At 42.2% G+C, this 21467-nt stretch overlaps 1 protein-coding gene across 4 annotated transcripts in view; it reads left to right on the top strand.

Moving 5' to 3' along the window:
- Nucleotides 1-11112: 11112 nt before the first annotated feature.
- NSF (N-ethylmaleimide sensitive factor, vesicle fusing ATPase) overlaps nt 11113-21467 on the top strand; it is a 149247-nt gene continuing 138892 nt past the window's right edge. For all 4 annotated transcript variants that reach the window (XM_004013003.5, XM_027974387.2, XM_060394932.1 and 1 more), the window contains exon 1: nt 11113-11169. In XM_004013003.5, coding sequence (XP_004013052.2) covers nt 11158-11169 — 12 coding nt within the window. In that variant the 5' untranslated portion in view covers nt 11113-11157. The remainder of the gene's footprint in view (nt 11170-21467) is intronic.

The raw sequence follows: 21467 nt of genomic DNA, 5'->3' as shown, positions 1-21467 counted from the left end.
TTTTGGCTTGTCTTCTTTTCATAGCTGTTTGTAAGGCCTGCTCAGACAGCCATTTTGCTTTTTAGCATTTCTTTTTTGGGGGGATTGTCTTGATCCCTGTCTCCTGTACAATGTTAGGAACCTCCGTCCATAGTTCATCAGGCACTCTGTCTATCAGATCTAGGCCCTTAAATCTATTTCTCACTTCTACTGTATAATCATAACGGATTTGATTTAGGTCATACCTGAATGGTCTAGTGGTTTTCCCTACTTTCTTCAATTTCAGTCTGAATTTGGCAATAAGGAGTTCATGGTCTGAGCCACAGTCAGCTCCCAGTCTTGTTTTTGCTGACTGTATCAAGCTTCTCCATCTTTGGCTGCAAAGAATATAATCAGTCTGATTTCAGTGTTGGCCATCTAGTGACATCCATGTGTAGAGTTCTCTTGTGTTGTTGGAAGAGGGTGTTTGCTATGACCAGTCTGTTCTCTTGGCAAAACTCTATTAGCCTTTGCCCTGCTTCATTCTGTACTCCAAGGCCAAATTTTCCTGTTACTCCAGATGTTTCTTGACTTCCTACTTTTGCATTCCAGTCCCCTATAATGAAAAGGACATCTTTTTTGGGTGTTAGTTCTAAAAGGTCTTGTAGGTTTTCATAGAACCATTCAACTTCAACTTCCTCAGCATTACTGGTCGGGGCATAGACTTGGATTACCATGATAATAAATGCTTTGCCTTGGAAACGAACACAGATCATTCTGTCATTTTGAAATTGCATCCAAGTACTGCATTTCAGACTCTTTTGTTGATCATGATGGCTACTCAATTTCTTCTAAGGGATTCCTGCCCACAGTAATAGATATAATGGTCATCTGAGTTAAATTCATCCATTCCAGTCCATTTTAGTTCGCTGATTCCTAGCATGTTGACATTCATTCTTGCCATCTCCTGTTTGACCACTTCCAATTTACCTTGATTCATGGACCTAACATTCCAGGTTCCTATGCAGTATTGCTCTTTACAGCATCGGACCTTGCTTCTGTCACTAGTCACATCTACAACTGGGTGTCGTCTTTGCTTTGGCTCCATCCCTTCATTCTTTCTGGAGTAATCTCTCCACTGATCTCCAGTAGCATATTGGGCACCTACCGACCTGGGGAGTTCATCTTTCAGTGTCCTATCTTTTTGCCTTTCATGCTGTTCACGGGGTTCTCAAGGCAAGAATACTGAAGTGGTTTGCTATTCCCTTCTCCAGTGGGCCACATTCTGTCAGACCTCTCCACTATGACCCATCTGTCTTGGGTGGCCCCACACAGCATGGCTTAGTTTCATTGAGTTAGACAAGACTGTGGTCCATGTGATCAGATTGGCTAGTTTTCTGTGATTGTGGTTTCAGTCTGTCTGCCCTCTGATGACCTCTCTCAGCACCTACCATCTTACTTGGGTTTCTCTTACCTTGGAGGTGGGGTATCTATTTATGGTTGCTCCAGCAAAGTGCTCCTTACCTTAAACGTGGGGTAACTCCTCTCGGCCGCAGCTCCTAACCTTGGATATGGGGTAGCTCCTCTCAACCATGCAGCTGCCACTCCTGTTCTGGCCTTTCCCTTCAGGGGATCTTCCCAACCCTGGGATCAAACCCAGGTCTCTGACATTGCAGGCGGATTCTTTACCAGCTGAGCCCAAGGGAACCCCAAGAATACTGGAGTGGGTAGCCTATCCCTTCTCCAGGGGATTTTCCTGACCCAGGAATTGAACCAGGGTCTTCTGCGTTGCAGGCAGATTCTTTACCAACTGAGCTATCAGGGAAGCCCTGATACTTGAGACAGAGACAGAGGGCTGTACATTAAATGACATTAAAAGTTTACACAACCCAGGTTTACATGGACAAAGGAAGTAGCAGGTCATGGGTCACTGTCACCCATTACTAAATTAGTAGAAAGGTTATCTCTAAGGCATAGTCTTGGTGATGCTAGGAGACTGTTGCTATTTATGGTTGAAAAGATATTTCTGTTAATAAGGAGGTTTGGTGCATGCCTAATCCCTGCTAGCTCAGACGGTAAAGCGTCTGCCTACGCTGGAGACCTGGGTTCAATCCCTGGGTCAGGAAGATCCCCTGGAGAAGGAAATGGCAACCCACTTCAGTATTCTTGCCTGGAAAATCCCATGGACTGAGGAGCCTACAGTCCATGGGGTCGCAAAGAGTCAGACACGACTGAGCGACTTCACTTTCACTTTACTTTAATGTGGCTACACAATCCACAGTAGAGGGGAGAGAGGAGGCCAAAGGGCAGAGAAAATTTTCTATGCTTAAATTTCCTTTGACTTGCCTTAGAACTATAAATTTTTATTTCATCATAGTTCAATATTTAGATTTTTTAAAGCCTTTCTCTTATTAATTATGCTGTAGTGAACATCTTTTTTTCCCCTTTCTACATTCTTTCCTAATTAAAAAAAAATTCCAACAGTGAAATCACTACATCAAAACATTAAGGTTTTTAAGGATCTTGATATATATTACTTGCCAAACTATTCTGAATAGATTATACAAATTTCCATTCCCATAAACCAAGTGAAAGCTGAACTTGCTTTATCATCTGGTAAGTTCTTTTTAAAAGGAGGGTTTTTAGTGTCTTTGTTTTCTTTTCTAATTTGATAACCAAAAGAAGTGTCATATGTTGGTTTAATTTTCAGTTCTTTGATTACTTGGTTTATTTCCCCCCAAATGTTTACTAATATTTTTATTTCCTGTACTAAGAATGATCAACTTGTGTCCTGATAACTTGCAAGAAAAGATGTAAAGTGGTTTTGCCGTCAACTATTCAGTTTGTTTATTTGAATGGAATCATCATAAGCTGGAAAAAACGATGAAATAGCAAAGATTAGATTTTTTTTACCTACCGTTTGTGCCTATGGAAGGAGTGTTTAGGCTGATAGCTTTTTGCCTCCAGTCTCACAACTGGAGAAGATGCATTATTTTCACAAAAGCTGCATCCAGTGTCCTAGCCCTTATGGCACTCAATTGCTAAAGGATTACAATTTATAGATACATATAAACACATGTCTTTATATATGTTTCATACATACCTATATGTTTCATATATGTAAGTAGGCAGTCCCCAGTTTACAATGGTCTGACAATGTTTTGACTTTATATGGTAGGGAATCAGTATGCATTCAGAAGAACCATACCTAAAATTCTGGATTTTGATCTTTTCCTGGGCCAGTGATACGTTATCCATTTGGGCAAAATCATCTAACATCAAGCCCCACAGGTCTCACAAGTTCTATGGGTCAGCCACACATTCATGAGGGTAAGCAACTGTACACCTGAAACCATTCTGGACCCATACAACCATTCAACAGAATGCACTTCTACTGCAGTAGCCAATAAATTCCATGAGATAGTCAACACCTTATTTCAAAACAGGTTTTGTGTTATGTGGTTTTGCCCAAATGTGAGCTAATGTACGGAGAAGGCAATGGCACCCCACTCCAGTACTCTTGCCTGGAAAATCCCATGGACGGAGGAGCCTGGTAGGCTGCAGTCCATGGGGTTGCTACGAGTCGGACACGACTGAGCGACTTCACTTTCATTTTTCACTTTCTACTTTCATGCATTGGAGAAGGACATGGCAACCCACTCCAGTGTTCTTGCCTGGAGAATCCCAGGGACGGGGGAGCCTGGTGGGCTGCCGTCCATGGGGTCACACAGAGTCGGACACGACTGAAGCGACTTAGCAGCAGCAGCAGGCTAATGTGAGTATTCTGAGCATGTTTAAAGTAAGCTGTTGTTGTTCAGTTGCTCAGTCATGTCCAGTTCTTCGATCTCATGGACTGCAGCACGCCAGGCTTCCCTATCCTTCACTACCTCGCAGAGTTTGTTCAAACTCATGTCCATTGAGTTGGTGATGCCATCCAACCATCTCATCCTCTGTCGTCCCCTTCTCCTCCTGCCCTCAATCTTTCCCAGCATCAGGATCTTTTCCAGTGAGTCGGCATTTCGTATCAGGTGGCCAAAGTATTGGAGCTTCAATATCAGCATCAGTGCTTCCAGTGAATATTCAGGGTTGATTTCCTTCCGGATTGATTGGTTTGATCTCCTTGCTCAAGGGACTCTCAAGAGTCTTCTCCAGCAGCACAATTCGAAAACACCAATTCTTCGGTGCTCAGCCTTCTTTATGGTCCAATTCTCACGTCTGTACATGACGACTGGAAAAACCATAGCTTTGACTATACGGACTTTTGTCAGCAAAGTGATGTATCTGCCTTTTAACACCTTGTCTAGGTTTGTCAAAGCTTTTCTTCCAAGGAGCAAGTGTCTTTTGATTTCATTAAAAGCATCTTTTCAAATTAAAAGCATCTTTTAATTTAAAGTAGGCTAGGCTAAGCTATGATGTTTGGTAGGCAAGGCATATTATTAATAAAACCATTTTTAACTTATGATATTTTTAATGTACGATGAATTTATTAGAATATAACCCCATTGTTAGTCAAGGAAGACCTACATATATATTTTTTAATAAGAATACATAGGGGGCAAATCCCTTGGTGGTCTAGTGGTTAGGATGAAGCACTTTCACTGCCATAGCCTGGTTGGGTTCAATCCCTGGGTGGGGAAGTGAAATCCTGTGAGAAAATGTAGGGGAAGAGGCTAGAAGGGAATCACTAACCTACTAGTGATTGTATTCATGAGTTGAGGTTGTGACATTTTAAGTGATTGAGAGAAAATGCTGTGCTAACTTTATGATGCAAAACTCAACTTACTTTTTAAAAAAATGCAACATTTTGACAATTAGGAAGAAAGTATAATAGAAATCATGATTGCTGCTCAGGGAAATTTAACAAGCACAAACTGTGGCAACTTCATAAATTGCTTATGACAGTAATGGTGGAGTGGGTTTTTTTTTTTTTTCCTTAATAGAATACACTTCTCTCTTCAATGTTATTTGTACAGCATGGAAAAGTACACAGTGCTCTTGGGAGAAGCAAAGGGATAATTTCACCCAGAGAAATATCTTATTTGGAGATAGCTCCCCACGCCACCCCCGTTAGACTTTAAAATTGGTTAATAGTGTTATTAGTATTAGTTCCAGCACTCTTGGTAGTGGTAGCTCACATCTGCCATATAACTGCTGGGTCAGGTGCTTGAGTACTATGTGATAGTTATCTCATTTAATTCTCACATGAAAAAATTTCAGTTTAGAAACTTTAAATGTAACACAATATTCCTGGACCACCTTTCCCCAGTATCACTAAACTTATCCCTCTGTTCTGGCCATGATCCTGCTCAAGAGATGTCTTCTCCCTCCCTTGAAAAGCCCTGCTATACATATTCCTTACCCTGGAAACAAACCTCTCCAGAAACTCTCCCTTAGATGAAATCTTCAGACACACCTTCAGTTTTTCTCAGGAGCCCTCTGGAGAAAATACAGTCATCCCCAATGTAATTTGTGGGGTTTCCCCAGTGGCTCAGTGGTAAAGAACCCACCTGCAATACAGGAAATTTGGGTTTGATCCCTGGGTCAGGAAGATCCCTGGAGAAGGAAATGGCAATCCATTCAGTATTCTTGCCTAGAAAAATCTGATAAACAGAGGAGCCTGGAGGGCTACAGTCTATGGGGTCACAAAAGAGTCGGACACCACTGAGTAGTAAACAACAACAATATGGTTTGTGGGTCGCTGGTGTCTTAAGGTTCTAGGCAACTCAGCTCCTCCCAGGAGACTGTAACTTCCTTTTCTTCAAGACGCATAAAAACCCATCAGACCCCAGTATCTGAATGATTCCTTTTCCAAGACATGCAGGCACCTCTCTGGACCCATGTTGTTATTATGCAGGGTTAGGCAGCCTGGCAAGTGCACTGGGGCTTGCAATGAAGGATGGCTGGTTTCCATAGCAACGTTCATCCCTTTCCAAGGAGGATCCTATCATCTCTCCTGCCCACTCAGACTTTCCAGAATGAATTGATTTTTTGTGACTCTAGGTGTTTGTCCTTGATCCTCCAAAGAGAAAAGACTTATTCATCAAAAAAGAAAGAAAGAAAGAAAGAAACCAGCAATAAGAAACACCTGACTGCAGTTAAAATGCTGCATTGCATCAGCTGGTCTTCCTTTCTCTGAAAACTCTGTATCCTTTCTCCATTCTGTTCTGTTCTCTAGCCTTATCCATCATTTTGAGAAATAGGTTTCTCTGACAAAAAACAAACAGATGGCGACTTCATCTTCCTAAAATTGGCTATGATGGGGCCATAATAGGAAGTTTTCAACAAGGCTTCCTGAAAGCCTGGACTGAGGGCATGGGGGGCTGACCGATGGCCTAGGATCGGAGGGGCAAGAATAAGGATCGCTATCCACATGAAGATGTTACAGTCTCTGAAATTTTGCCCTTAGAGGTTTCTTTATTGCTTTCCTAGCGATATTCTCTTAAATTGCATACAGTCCTGAAAAGAGGAATGTTATTATGTTACTAATACTGAAAGTACTTGGGAAAGAAAGGAGGCGCTGTAGAGGGAAGGGTATCAAAGGTTTTATGAAGATGACCTTTGTCTGCTTCACAAGGATCTTTTTCTTTTGCAAGGGGGCAGTGTAGGACCTTCCTTCTGTCACACACACACACACCCTGAAGATAGCTTCTGACAGTCACATCGCACAGCGCTGTTCCCCGAAACACCTGCATACAGTCCTGTTCAAAGATCTCTGAAACCCACACCTTGATGTGACTAAAAACTCCTTTCTGTCCCCAGTGCCATTTGTGTAGCCCCAGGATTCCAGACTAAAGTTAGTTTTCCCTTAACTAATGTGGAAATCAGCAAAACATCATATTCTTTGTTAAAATAAACTGGATAACAGAGCATCAGTTCACTTTATGTAGCTCACTATTGCTCTCATTCCTCCGAACACAGAAAAAGTTTATTTCCCCCTAGTTAAGTTGTTAGCATCACTGCTACAACCAGAATGTCCGAAAGTTAATCAGTCCCATTCTAAGGAAGCAATTATTATGTGCTGTTTAACTGGACATAATTTGAACATAGAATTATATCCATGGAGGGGCTTCCCTGGTGGCTCAGTGGTAAAGAAGCCATCTGCCAATGCAGGAGACACAGGTTCGGTCGCTGGTCCGGGAGGATCCCACATGCCATGAAGCAATGATGCCCGTGTGCTCTAGAGCTTGGGGACCTCAACTGTTGAGCCGGAGTGCTGCAACTACTGAAGCCTAAGCACCCTAGAGCCTTTGCTCTGCAACAAGAGAAGCCCCTGAGAAGCCCTCACACCACAATTAGAGAGCAGCGCCCCATCCGCACAGCTAGAGAAAAGCCCGCGCAACAGTGAAGACCTAGCACAGCGCCCCCCCGCCCCCCGCCCACCAAAATCCAGAAAATTAAATATATATATATTCATGGAGTCTCCAAAACTTTGAATCAGGCCTCCACCTCTAAATGCTGGTTACCTATCAGGGAGCAGCGGGTTACACCAACTTTACAGCGTAAGAGTTTGGAATCACTTCCTCGTTACCAGCAGGAAACACGGTTTATTAGTCAGGCTTCTCCAGAGAAACAGAACCAACAGGCTGTGTATATATAGGGAGATTTATCTTAAGAAATTGACTCATGTGATGCTGGAGGCTTGGCAAGTCCCAAAATCTGATGGGAGACACTGGAAAGCTGGAGATTCAGGAAAGAGCTGCCATTCAAGTCCAAAGGCATTCCACTGGAGAATTCTCTTTAAGTGGATATGAGCCTTTTGTTCTATTCAGGCTTTCAGTTGATTAGATGAGGTTCATCCACAGTATGGAGAGCTATCTTACTCAAAGTCCACTGATTTAAATGTAGATCTCGTCACCAAATACCCTCATGGAAACATTTAGAATAACGTTTGACCAAGTATCTGGGCACCACGGCCCAGCCAAGTTAATAGGTAAAATTAACCATCACGGTGGGTCAGAGAGTAGCTGATCAGCAAGAGCTGACCTTCTCCCCACTTACCTCACTGTTCTCTATCTTGGGTATTGCTACCTGCATGTCATCTTCTCTTCTCACCCTTCAGGTACCTGGTCCCCCTTTCCTCTCTGAGCCTATCCCTAGTCCCCTCTCCCATCTCCTCTCACCTGAAAAAGCCCCCTAGACCTTAGAAATTGACCTTAGTCATTTTCATTGTAGGTTAAATTTAAATCATTGTAAGCTGTCATTCCTAATTTCTCATTGAAAGGAAAAGACTTTCAGGGATCAATGACAAGGTGAGGGAGATTTTGTTTGTTTTTTTGTTTTTGAGGAAAGGAAAGACTAATTAAGTCACAGAAATCAAGACAAAGAGAGACAAACAGATTTTGCCAAAGACAGAAATCAGGTGGGATGTCACTGGTGGTCACATGATTAAGAATTTGCCTGCCAGTGCAGGGTACACATGTTCAATCCCTGGTCCGAGAAGGCCATGGAGCAATTACTGAAGCCTGAGCACCTAGAGCCCATTCTCAAGAGAAGCCATCGCAATGAGAAGCCGGAACACTGCAATGAAGGGTGGCCTCCACTTGCTGCTACTAGAGAAAGCCTGCTCGCAGCAACAAAGACCCAGCACAGCCAAAATTAAAAATAAATTAAAACATAAAATAAGAGATTACTGCTGCTAAGTCACTTCAGTTGTGTCCGACTCTGTGTGACCTCATAAACGGCAGCCCAACAGGCTCCCCCATCCCTGGGATTCTCCAGACAAGAACACTGGAGTGGGTTGCCATTTCCTTCTCCAATGCATGAAAGTGAAAAGTGAGTGAAGTTGCTCAGTCATGTCCGACCCTTAGCATGGAGATTGGTACTTTATTAAAAAAGAAAAAAAAAAAAAAAAGAAATCAGGTAAATTCCAGGGGGCTAGATAATTAAGCAGATGGCCTTTTCAGGATATCACCATTGGGGTAAATCAGCTCTTGCTTTTTTTTCTTTCTTCCTCAGGACGGTCAAGATTGTAGTTGCTTGGGAGAGAGAGCATCTGACACTGTGTCTGGGTTTTGTGATCCTTCCCAGGCCAGGGGAGTGCTAGGTACCTTGTCTGACAATGCTTCTGAGGCTACGTGAACCCAGGTACCTGTGACCAGAAAAAAAGGGGGATGGATTTGGGGCAGAAAAAATGTGTGCTTCCTATCAGTCCTGACTGCAAGGACTGCTCAGAAGGTGATACAGAATCACCAACAGTCCCACTGTTTCTAGGATGACCTTGGAATATTAGAGCAAGGCACAGATGGGATGCACAGACATGTGACAACCTGGAGTGATAGCTCAGAACCCTCACTCCCCTGCTGGAGGCTAAGCACCTCAAGGGCAGGAGCTCATGTCTGCCTATTATTTCTTTGGTGGACCCTGCAGAGAGCTGTGCACATGAGTCCAGTGAATTGATACCCTTTGAGAGAATACAAAGAAATCCCTATCATGGGTACATATGCTTGTAAGCTGACACAGAGGAACCTTTCCAAGCATCCAGCAAGACTATCTTTCCTAGATGAGAAACATTGCTCCTTGTCGGAGAGACTGAAGACATTTTCACTCGCAATTTAGCTGACCCAGCAAAAACAAGACAACACAGCAGTGGCATATATATAAATACAGTTGCTTATTCTTCGACCTTGAAAATAACATCAGATCAGTGTACTGACAGCCCATGTCATCTTTTGGATCTGGTAATCATTTTGGCAAAATGTCTTTGATTTATACATTCAAAGTATCAAAAAATGCAAAACAACCTGTTAAGCTCATTGAATTATACCTCTCACTTCCTAAATAAGGAACATGGGGCTCAAAGATGGGGAGAGAGTAGCAGAGCAAGGAAAAGGATGAGAATCTAAGACTTCTGACTCCCCAGTCTATTCTATCTTTATAGTTTTTTCCAAGTCAATAGATCAGAGTTCACCTAGTTCCCTGCGTTTCCTGATGAACTCTCTGGTCTGCCGATGATTAGTTAACATCTGATTTGCCCAAGAGCACAGTCTGATTCTCAGGTACAGTGTAAAAGTTTATGACACTTACCTGATTTTTCTCTTCTACCCGCCCGCCCCCCCCCCCCCAATCTTCAGGTCACTTATTGCTTCTCCGTGTTAAGTCGCTAAAGCATGGCCGGCTCTTATAATTCTTTCCTTTCCTCAAGTTGGAAAAAACTATTTCTTCTAATTAACTATGAAGGGAGGTAGCGGGGCAGAGTGGTCTAATTAACTGTGAAAAAGTTAAGACATCATTTCTTATTGTCTTGTGTAAAATAAAGAGAAATATAAGATAGTGGAGACAATAAAAGCGTCAGAGACCCCATTTAGGAGAACCTCTCTTCTTACAGAGCGCTGTTATTATTACCTGTTCTGAGGAAATGTGATAGACAGAAGACGTTCAAGATTAACAACAACAACAAAAAAAGACCAAATTTAAGGCACAATTCATTCAAATTCCATATTTATACTGTCTAAAATGAACACTGGTAAATGACAAAAGGTTGTTAAGAGATAAACCTACCTTTATACGTAAACATACTTAATAATAAAATTATATAAAGACATCGAAACAATCACAATTCACTTATACATTTGAATGAAATCTTAAATCTGAGCTTTCCAGGCAAAACAAACTAAATGTAAACACCAAGGTCGATCATTTCCAGGTGCTAGGAAACAAGTCCGCCTACAATGAAAAGCCTGAATTCACAAAGAACTTGAACTCAGAACCCGCTACGCATCACTGATCTTCCCAGGGGGAAGGCCAGTACCCGCACTGGGGGCTGGCTCTTCTGTACATTTTCACCCAAGTGGGTCTGGGAGCATAAAGTTACAAGGCCATTAAAGGGCAGAGATAAGCAGGAGCTCAATGGTTAAAAGTATTAAATCCTTGCTACATAGTCCAGGGCAAACAGCCAGCTGTGATGAGATTCGCAAAAGGAGCCCTGCAGAGTCACCAGCAGACACGTGCTAGATGGACAGTCACTGGCCCTCGCCGCCCCCGGCAGCTCGAGTTCAAAATGGCGCCCCGCCCGCCCCTGACAGCCGCCGAACCCGCGCGCGTCCGGCGGAGCGGGGGCGCGGGCGCCGGGGACGCGGCCGGGCGCGCGCGGGCGTCAAGGAGGCTGCGCGCCTGCGCGAGGGCGGGCAGCGGGCGCGCGCGGCGGGGGCGGGCTCTGCCTAGCGCCGAGCTGCAGCGGCGGAGCCGGACGTGTCCGTGAAGATGGCGGGCCGGGTGAGTGCCGGCCCGGGAGCCGCGGCTCGAGGCGGGGGTGCCAGGCTCGCGGGCAACGGGAGGTCCAGACGGCCTCAGGGGAGGGGAGTGAGCCTGAGCAAATGGGGTGTTGGAGGGGGCGGCAGGCCAGAGACGGGGGGAAGTGGGGAGTGGTGGCAGGGGATTAGCCCTCCTCAGAAACTCCTTCCCCCTTAGGAACCTCGAGGGGAGGAGACCCCTCGCAACCCAGGTCTCCTGGGGTCTCCTTTAATTCTCCCATTCCATCCCTTGGGGCTTGTCCGCCTAGCTTCTCAGGGTAGCCGCAGTCTCGTGGCCGTCCCAGCCCGAGTCGGAGGGCTCGAGGGGTTTCTCCGCACCCTCTTATGAGGAGGGCTTGTTAGGTGCCTTCTCTGGAACAACTGCGGGGCATCTGTCCGCTCCATTGGGTCAAGGGCTGTGACAGGGACCATTAGGAACCCCATTCCTGGTTGTTCACAATCAGAGGTCTCGGGAAAGGAGGAGGGGGGTGCAAATGACTTTGGCTGTTAACCCTCGGCCATCGGGGGACGTGTCACTGCCGGCTCAGGCAGAAATGCCTTGAGCTTGGAGTGGGGATGGATTTGAGGTGTCGCGCTTTGCTTTTATGAATGACAGTCGTGTTGCATGCACCAGGGTATGTTATAGTTTCAGGGCTTTAAATTTTACTTCCTCCTTTAGCCTCTGAGATCGCGGTGTAGTATGGGTTTGGCTAGGGGCGATAGGACTGGTTCTGTGCTGTACTGCAGTGTGCGTTGAGCAAAAACCTCTCTGAGGGATGGATCCTGCCTAGAGATTACTGGTCATAAACCTGGGGACGTTAACTGCGTCATTAGGGGATAAGGATGTGCTTGACTGATTTATTTCTACTGGAATATTTGAATAAGTTTGCATAGGTTATGCATACACGCAAATAGACTCCCTGAACACAGTTGTAAGTCAGGAGATTCTAGAGTGAGAAGAGACCTTAAAGGTCATTTAATTAGGCCTCTTTCTCTTCTTTTCCCCACAGCCTTATCTTTTATCTGCAGCTACTTCCTCCACAACAACTCCCTCCACCTGTGCTTCAGTCTGTCTCTCCCCATCTTCTAAGGAACCCCATTCCTGTGTATTCACCTGCTCCCTTTTAACAACGAACTCAGGTTTTTCCCATCTTGAAACAAACTCTCCCTCCACCCCCACAGCTGTCACCTTTCCTCTTCCCACCCTACAGCCAGGAATCTTGATAAGAATTGTCTCCTGTATTTGTCTCCCATTTGCCTTCCTCCCACTCATTCCTCAACCCACTGCGGTCTGATTTCTGGTCCCATCATGCCAGTGAAACATGCCTCTAAACTTAATTGATGTTTTTCATTCCTTGTCTTGCTGGATGTCTCAACAGCCTTTGACATTGTTGACCGTTGCCTCCTTCATGGAAAACGCTCTTCCCTTGGCTTCAGCCTCCCTCCAGTTTTTAGTCAGACCACTCTTTTGCAGACTCACCCGCCTCTACTGTGTTATTCAATGCAGATGTTCCTCAGGGCTGTGTCCTCAGGCTGTGCTTTCTCCCTAGGCAGCCTCTTCTAAGCCCAGTTTCAACTACTGTCTATGTGCCAGTGATACTCACTATTTTACTCCCAGTCCAGACCTGTTCTTTAAATTCTGGATCAATATGCCAAACTATTTAAAACCAAGACACCTCACACTCATCTTGTTCAAATAAACCCATGGTCTTATCCCACCTAATATTTTTACAGTTTCCTATATCAGCGAATGCCGTCACAACCCATCCACCTATATAGGTTAGAAGCCTGGCGGATGGGGAGTGGGTCATTCCTTATAATTCTCCATCTCCATATCCTCTGTCCCCAAGTAAAATTCATCACTGAGTTCTGTCCCCCCCCCCCCCCCCCCCCCCCCCACCAAAAAAAAAAAAAGGGAATTGTTAGAGCCAAAGAATCTGGCTTGGGCATTGCTGTTTTAAACTGTATCCAGACACCCACTGGGCTAATTACATGGGTTCTGTCATTTTAACGTCCTAAAAATCTCTCCAATCTATCCGTCCACCTCTCTACATCTTTATTTCCACCTGCTTTTCCTGAAGCACTGTCACTTCTGGCCTGGACTCCTGCAGGAAGCTCCCAGGTGGTCTCCTTATGCCATTCACCACATTGATTATTCTCTGCCATGCACATTGCTGCTTAATCCCCCCCCTTTAGTAGCATCTCATTACTTTTGGGAGAAGACCAAATCCTTAACTGGGCCTTTAAGACCCTTTGTGGTTCTGCTCCTGCATCTCCACTCACCGTCTTACTCTCTGTGCTTGGGTTATATAAGCCTTTCCAATCCTTGAACCTCTTATCACAAGGACTTTGCGTGTGCTGTTTCCCTTCTTTATGATGTTCTGCTCCCAACCGTTTACCTCCTACTCACAGATCACTCAGCTACTCAAGGGAGGCCTGTTCTGATCCCATACCAAGTCAGATCCTGTGTTAATATGCTCTTCTGTCTCTTTTTAAACTTTTTATTTTATATTGGAGTATAGCCTGTTAACAATGTTGTGATAGTTTCAGGTGGACAGCAAAGGGACTCAGCCATACATATACATGTATCCCCCAAGCTCCACTCTCCATATATTCTTGAAGAACTGTATTCCTTTCCTTAGAAATTTATCTGTCATTTAAAACTTTTTAGTGTGATTATTCGAAGAAGGCAATGGCATCCCACTCCAGTACTCTTGCCTGGAAAATCCCATGGACGGAGGAGCCTGGTGGGCTGCAGTCCACGGGGTCGCTAAGAGTCGGACAGCACTGAGCGACATCACTTTCACTTTTCACTTTCATGCACTGGAGAAGGAAATGGCAACCCACTCCATTGTTCTTGCCTGGAGAATCCCAGGGACGGGGGGGGGGGGGGGGCCTGGTGGGCTGCCGTCTATGGGGTCGCACAGAGTCGGACACGACTGAAGCGACTTAGCAGCAGCAGCAGCAGCAGCGTGCTTATTTGCCTCCACTGCTAGACTTGACTCTCCACGAAAGCAAAGACCGTATTAGTTTTGTGTTTACTGTCATCATCAGTTCTTTGTAGCTGCCTGGGACAAAGGTGCTCAATACATTTTTGTTGGAAGTGAATCTAATCGCTGTCTTAATACTTTAGTGATAGAGGGTGCTACGCCATAAAGCTAGCCCATTTTAGTGTCATATTAGAAAAGTCTTTTTTGTATGGGGTTCCATGTAATTTTTATACATATTATTTCTGCTGTTCGAAACTGTAGAACTAAACAGTTCCTTTTTCATGTGATAGCTCCCTCGCTGTTTTAAAACAGGTTACATATTCCCTCAGATTTTTCTCTTTTGCAAAGTAAACATCCCCAATTTCCCAAATATCCTCTATTCCAAATCCTTCATCATTTAGGTGACTTTCCTTTGGAAATGTTCTCTTTTGTCAGTGTTTCTTCTATTGATAAAATGTGCTCAAGAGTCTAATATGGTGATCAGTGAAGAATCTCCTTGAACTATTATTCTCTGATGCTGGACAATACCGTTACTAATACAGGCTGAAATTGTATTCGCTTTTTTCTGCAGTAAATCACACCCTTGGCCCATACTGAGTGCTCAGTCGTGTCTGACTCTTTGCAACTCTATGGACTGTAACCCACCAGGCTCATCTGTCCATGGGATTTTTCAGGCAAGAATACTGGAGTGGATTGCTGTTTTCTCCTCCAGGGGATCTTCCCTACCTAGGAATTGAACCCACATCTCCTGTATTGGCAGGCAGATTCTTTACCATTGAGCCACCTGGGAAGCCTGGCCCACCCATACTGAACTTAAAGTCAGTTACAGCTCCAGTGTTCTTTTAAAATCAGCACACCTCCCCCCCACCCCACCCCGGCCCCCAATACCCCTACATTCTAGGTATTGAGCAGTTGTTTTGTTGAACCTAAGTGTGAGACCTTACATTTATCCCCTTTGCAGTTCACTTTTTTGGGGTCCGTTTCTGCTACCTATTGAAGGTTTCTTTGATTCTTTCATTTTATGCATCATAGTGGTGCTCTGTTCCAGTGTTTTTTCATTTGAAGAGCCATAGGTTTAATAACGCTGCCTTCTGTATCTCCATTCTAGTCATTGATAAAAGGTAGGATACAATGGGGTCAGAAGCAGGCCTTCAGCATGCTGCTAGAGACCCTCTTCTAGGCTGGCAATATCAGTACACTTCAGGTACCATTGCTTAACTACAAATATATCTCATTTAATCCGGACAAACTGCTGCTGCTGCTGCTAAGTCGCTTCAGTTGTGTCTGACTCTGTGCAGCCCCATAGGCGGCAGCTCAACAGGCTCCCCCGTCCCTGGGATTCTTCAGGCAAGAACACAGGAGTGGGTTGCCATTTCCTTCTCCAATGCGTGAAAGTGAAAAGTGAAAGTGAAGCCACTCAGTTGTGTTCAACTCTTCGCGACCCCATGGACTGCAGCCTACCAGGCTCCTCCATCCATGGGATTTTCCAGGCAAGAGTACTGGAATGGGTTGCCATTGCCTTCTCCGTGAATCTGGACAAACCTTCCTGCAAAGTAAATAGTATTAACTTTGTTTACTCTGAGAGAGGGGCTTAGTAACTTGCAGGTTCACAGCCTGCAAGAAGCAAGGTTAGGATTTGAACTCAGGTCAGTTCCCCAATTTAGTTGACAGGGTATAAAGGGTAGATTTACCTTCTTACCTAAAACATTTTAGAGCCTCTGTCAAAGTTTAATTTTTTAAAACTACCTTCTACCTTTTGGAAAATCTAAACCCCTTTGGCCCATCTCAGATTGTCTTGTCTTGTCTTCCTGTAGCCATAACTAACAACTACCCATCCATGTTTAACAAATAGGGTGAGCCTTGTAATTCTCTTAAAATGGGTTCTGTATTTCCTCTTTGTGGGAGAAAAGCTATCTTGAGTTATTGCTGCTTTGGGTTGGTTTAGTTAATTTTGGCATTCTGACATCATCTTGTAAACGGTATTTATGTTCGCTCTGTTCCTGAAGATTTGTTGTATCACTGTTGCTGATGATAGCATTAGTAATCTGTATTTCTTTTCCTTTGCTTTTGCTGTCCAAAAAAGAAAGCATCATATTTAGTCCATCTGGGAAACTGAAAAATAAACTGTGTGATGTTATTCAATATATAGCTCCAAGGTCATCAGAACTTGGTTAATCCCTAAATTACTTTGAAGCCCCTAATCTTAAAAATAAAGAACCTGAAAGAAAATAATTTTTGTCTTTATTGTTTTAGTGTATTTGTTATATGAGAAAAATATGGAATGACAGGTTGGATACATTTTATAATATGATCATTTTAAACATATCTGGTTCCTTTTGGCGTTTTGAAAGATTCAATTAGGTAATAGATTTTCTCAGTTCTTTTAAATTTTTGCTCGTAATGAATCAAGATGCTAATGTTGTAATTCTTAGTACTGACATTGACTGTAGACTCTTATTTATAAATGACCTCCATGTACAGATGGCTGCCACTGCCTCCGGCCCCCACACCGATTTTCAGAACTCTCATGCTGCAACTGCTCTGGAATCATGGAATGAGAAGCAGAGAAAAGAATCTGAAATGTAGCCTTTATAGCTAAGGAGAGCTGACTCTAGGTGGGGAGAGGCTCCTTAGTGAAGTTCCCCTGATGTTGCATGCCAGGGTCCCTTAAGCTACCACTCAACCCACTCCTGAAGAAAAAGGAAAAGGAGGAAGATAGGCTTTCCACATTGCCTGAACTTTTTTGTACTCTTTTTTTCTTTTTTTAGATTTTATTTATTTATTTAGCTGAACCGAGTTTTAGTTGTGGCATGCAGGAGCTTTTAGTTGCGACTTGTGGGATCTAGTTCCCTGGCCGGGGATTGAACTCAGGCCCCCTGCTTTGGGAGCGCCGAGTCTTAGACCCTGGACCACCAGGGAAGTCCTCTGTACTCTTTTAAAATTACTAGACATGTCACGTATTGGAGATTTAGCAGTCCCTTTCTGAAAATATACATGCATTAAGGATAATAAAACCAATGGATTGTTTTCTTCATAAATCCTTATAACTTGTGGAGGTAATTTGTTTTAAGAAATAGGAGCAAGATGATGTTAAATAGGAATCAAAGGGAGAGAACACTCTTAGCTGTTGAAAAGGGTTTAGAAAGACGTTAGAAGTGAAATTTACCTCATCTGGCTGATGGTCTGGGTCAGGCTAGCATATTGAAAAATCTCTTGTAGTCTAGTCCAGAAACCTAACCATTGATAACATTTTTATGGGTGAATGACATACTTACCAAAAACCAACCTTCAGATTGGAACACAGTGGTAAATTAGGAATAGTTCATGGGCAGTACCACAAGTCAAAACAAATAATTTAAAATGTCTCATAGTTACATTTCTAAGTCAGAGCTTTGCAGTCCAAAGCATATCATCTTTTTGCAATCTCGTATGCAATAGTTACTGTTTTTGTGTGTCACTCTTGTGATTTTATTAAGTATCTTCAAAGGCAGTACATTTTAGAAAACAGAATTGAACTCTTTACAGCACTATCAGATAGCTTCTTTCTGAAACCCAGAGGAATTGATGATTAAGGTATTCTTTATAAGTATTTAAGTCAGTGCAAAGGTGTAAGGTGAAAGTATATTGTTTTACTGTTGGAAATTCTTGCATTGGTGGAACAGTGAACTCTTGGAAACAGCTGTGTTGGCAGTGCACTAGGTGCTTGCTGTAATGCTATTCTGAAGGGTCCATACTCTGGTTATAGTGTATTAGGGAAAAATCTCGTAATGTAGTCCTTGATCGTACTTCAGTGTTAATGCCCTTGAATGGGCTCTTGAGACCCACCTTACACTGCCTTCAATTTCCTGGTGATTCAAACTCATGATTTCCTACTTATTTTTTTTATGATGCAAGCTAGATAGTCCTTGTATGACTGTAACTATTTCTAGTTCTGTGCATTTTAAACAAGAATAAGTCATATATATCTTAAGAGATTTCAAGTATGCTGAAAAGTACAGCAGATAATATATACCTATATCCATGTGCTCACTGCCCAGATTGTAAAAGTATTTACATATTGAGATATTTGCTTTATATCTTTTAACCCCCCAGAAATAACCACTAGCCTAAAGCTGATATAAATCCTTTCTGTTCACGTCCATGTAGGTTTGTGTCCCTAAACAATATATTGTTTTGTGTGTTTTAAAAATGTATATAATGGTGTTATATTGTATATCTCCTTCTGCAACCTGAATTTTTTCACTTGAGATTGTCATGTTGGAATTATGTAGAGTTAGGTAATTCTGTTTATTGTGTAGTAGTCTATTTTGTAAATATACCACAATTATCTGTTTTCTTAGAGGACAATTTAGGTGGTTTTCAAATTTTATTTCTTCTGGTATGCAGAGAAGAAAATACTCATACATACAGTAATACATACTTTTTTGACTATATCTCCTTGCATATGTATGTTGAATTTCTTTAGGATATGTCTAGAGACATGGATCTATACTCTGTAGAATTGCTACATAGAATTGCTGGGTAATCAGTTACCTTTATCTTTACCTAGTTATACAAGTTTGTGTTCTTACCAACAGTGTATGATTACCTGTTCCTCATGTCCTCTCCAGCACTTAATATTGAGATATTTTAATTTTTACAATATGATAGGTATAAAATAATACTGTTGTTTAAATTTGCAATTTTCCCTAATTACTAGTGAGATTGAGCATTTTTCATATTGATCATTGGAGTTTCCTCTTCTGTGAATTACCTTTGCATATCCTTTGCCCATTTTTGTTGTTGTTGAGCTGTTTAGTGATGATCTTTTCATGTATGTAGAGTTTTAGATTTAAATTTTATTGTAGTTATAACTACCCATTTTTAACCTCTGTGTATTAGTGTGCTTATATGTTTTAGGATCTTTTCCCACTTTGAAGTCAGAAAGATTTTCTTTGGAAAGGTTTAATGGTTTGCTTTTCATATTTTGGTGTTTGATTCATCTGGAATTTATTTTTGTGTTTGGTGTGAATTAAGCTAATTTTATCTTTCCGTATATATAACCAGTTGTCTCAATATCATGTGTTGAGTCCATCCTTTCTCCTGCTGATTTGTAATGCTACCTCTGTTTTATAGCCACTCTACATCTGATCTCTTTTCTGTTTCATTGTTCTATTTGTCTGTATGTGCACCGCTATCAGTGTCTTAATTGCCATAGCTTAAAAATTATTCCTGCTATCTGGTAGGGTTAGCCGCTCATTTTTCTTCATTTGGCATTTCTTGGCCCTTTTCCATATGAATTTTAGGAGCAACTCAGTCTCTCCTCCTTTAAATTGTTTTATGTTTAAGTTTATTGCCATTGATTTTGACTTATATTTTTTCCTTATATTCAACAGGGGCAGATATAAAGATCATTTCAGTAAAACTGAGCTGAATTACTCCAAGAAGCTGATAAGCTCATTTCTTTCCTCCCTCTCTTCCTCTTTCCTTCCTTTTTTTAAACCATGAAGCCAAAAAGTGCTAATAATTTATTGCAACTTTGTGCTGTATAGATTTGAAATCAAGTGAATTAGCATCAGCTGTTTATGAGTAATGCAGAGTGTTTTGGTCCTTTACTAAATTCGGAATGAAGTGTTAAGTTCTGATGTATTTTGCAGTAGCTACCATGGGGTCGCTAAGAGTCGGACACGACTGAGCGTCTTCACTTTCACTTTTCACTTTCATGCATTGAAGAAGAAAATGGCAGCCCACTCCAGTGTTCTTGCCTGGAGAATCCCAGGGACAGGGGAGCCTGGTGGGCTGCCGTCTATAGGGGTCGCACAGAGTCGGACACGACTGAAGCGACTTAGCAGCAGCAGCAGCAGCATGTAGATCTTTGGCAAGAGAAAATGGGAAAATTATTAAAGTAACAAATATGTTGTCATTTTTGAAATCCAGCATTCACTTTTTTTTTTAATTTAAAAATTACTATTGTTATTTTTTGGCCAAGCAACTTGCGATATCTTTGTTCCCCCACCAGGAATTGAACCTGTGCCCTGAGCAGTGGAAGTGGGGAGTCCTTATCATTGGACTGCCAGGGAATTCCCATCACTGGTGGATTTTTTTTTTTTTTGAGTGTAAAGTGTTTTTTAGTTTTATGTGCATATGAACAAACATTTTCTTACTTAGACAAACAATGAAACTAGAAATTATCACTAATTCTGGGTCTTCCAAAAAATACCAGTTTTGGGGAGATTAAAACATTTTAGTTAGCCTAGTTAGACTTTTCTCCTGGAGAATAGTACTGACAAAATTTTGTGAGATGATAGCAAACTTAGATCCCACTGTTTAGAACAGAGCCTGGCATGGAATGATTGTTGAATGGATGAATGACTATTTCTGATTAACCTAGTAATCAGACAGGGTATGTATTTTAATGTTATGTTTTCTGCCAGGCTACTGAATACTCTTGTTTATTTTGTTATCCAAGTCATTAGTAATGTAGCATAGATCTAATTTTAAAGAGCTGCTGGCCTCTAATACAGTCCTTTTTCTTGATCTTCATTTATGAAGTCTGTTTTTTGTTTATATGGACTTTGAATCAGTTTACTACTTATCAAGCATCAAAATAAACTTAATTATAAACTTTTATTAAGGTAAAGGATGAAATGGACCAAAAGCATTATTGAAGCCTTCTTTCCTATATTTTCTTCTCTTCTATTGTAGAAGGAAATGAAACTTTTTTTTAAGTTTTGTTCTCTTAGTGCATTGATTCTCAAAGTAGAATCTGTAGACCAGCTAATAATGAGCATCACCTGAGAACTTGTTAGAAGTACAGATTCTGTCCCTCACCTTGATTAAATTAGAAACTCTGGGGGTGGGGCCCCTTCAATCCCTTAAGAGTTCTGTAGGTGATTCTGGTGAATGCCTAAATTGAGGACCATTGATTTAGGATTGTAACCTCTTGGATTCAATTTCTTACAAATTGTTGATGATTTCCGCCCCCCCCCCCCCAGATTTCCTTCCAAATGTATACTCAACCTTGTTATTTCTAGATTTCAGGGTTATTGAATTGTCTTTCCTTTAATACCTTCACCTATATCCAATTTTCAAACATTTAAGAAAACACAGGTTATTTCCTGCAATATCAAGAATCAGGTCCCCTGATGGACCTTGAAATACTAGATAGCATAGTAACTACAGTTAATTTTAAAAACATTGTATTCTTAAGATTTGCTAAGACAGTAAATCTTAAGTGTTCTTACCACACACACAAAGTGGTAACTCTGTGAGGTGATGGGTCTATTAATTAGCTTGTTACCGTAATCATTAC

Source organism: Ovis aries, chromosome 11 (assembly GCF_016772045.2).
Source record: "Ovis aries strain OAR_USU_Benz2616 breed Rambouillet chromosome 11, ARS-UI_Ramb_v3.0, whole genome shotgun sequence".
NCBI lineage: Eukaryota > Metazoa > Chordata > Mammalia > Artiodactyla > Bovidae > Ovis > Ovis aries.
This window is presented reverse-complemented; position numbering and strand designations above follow the sequence as displayed.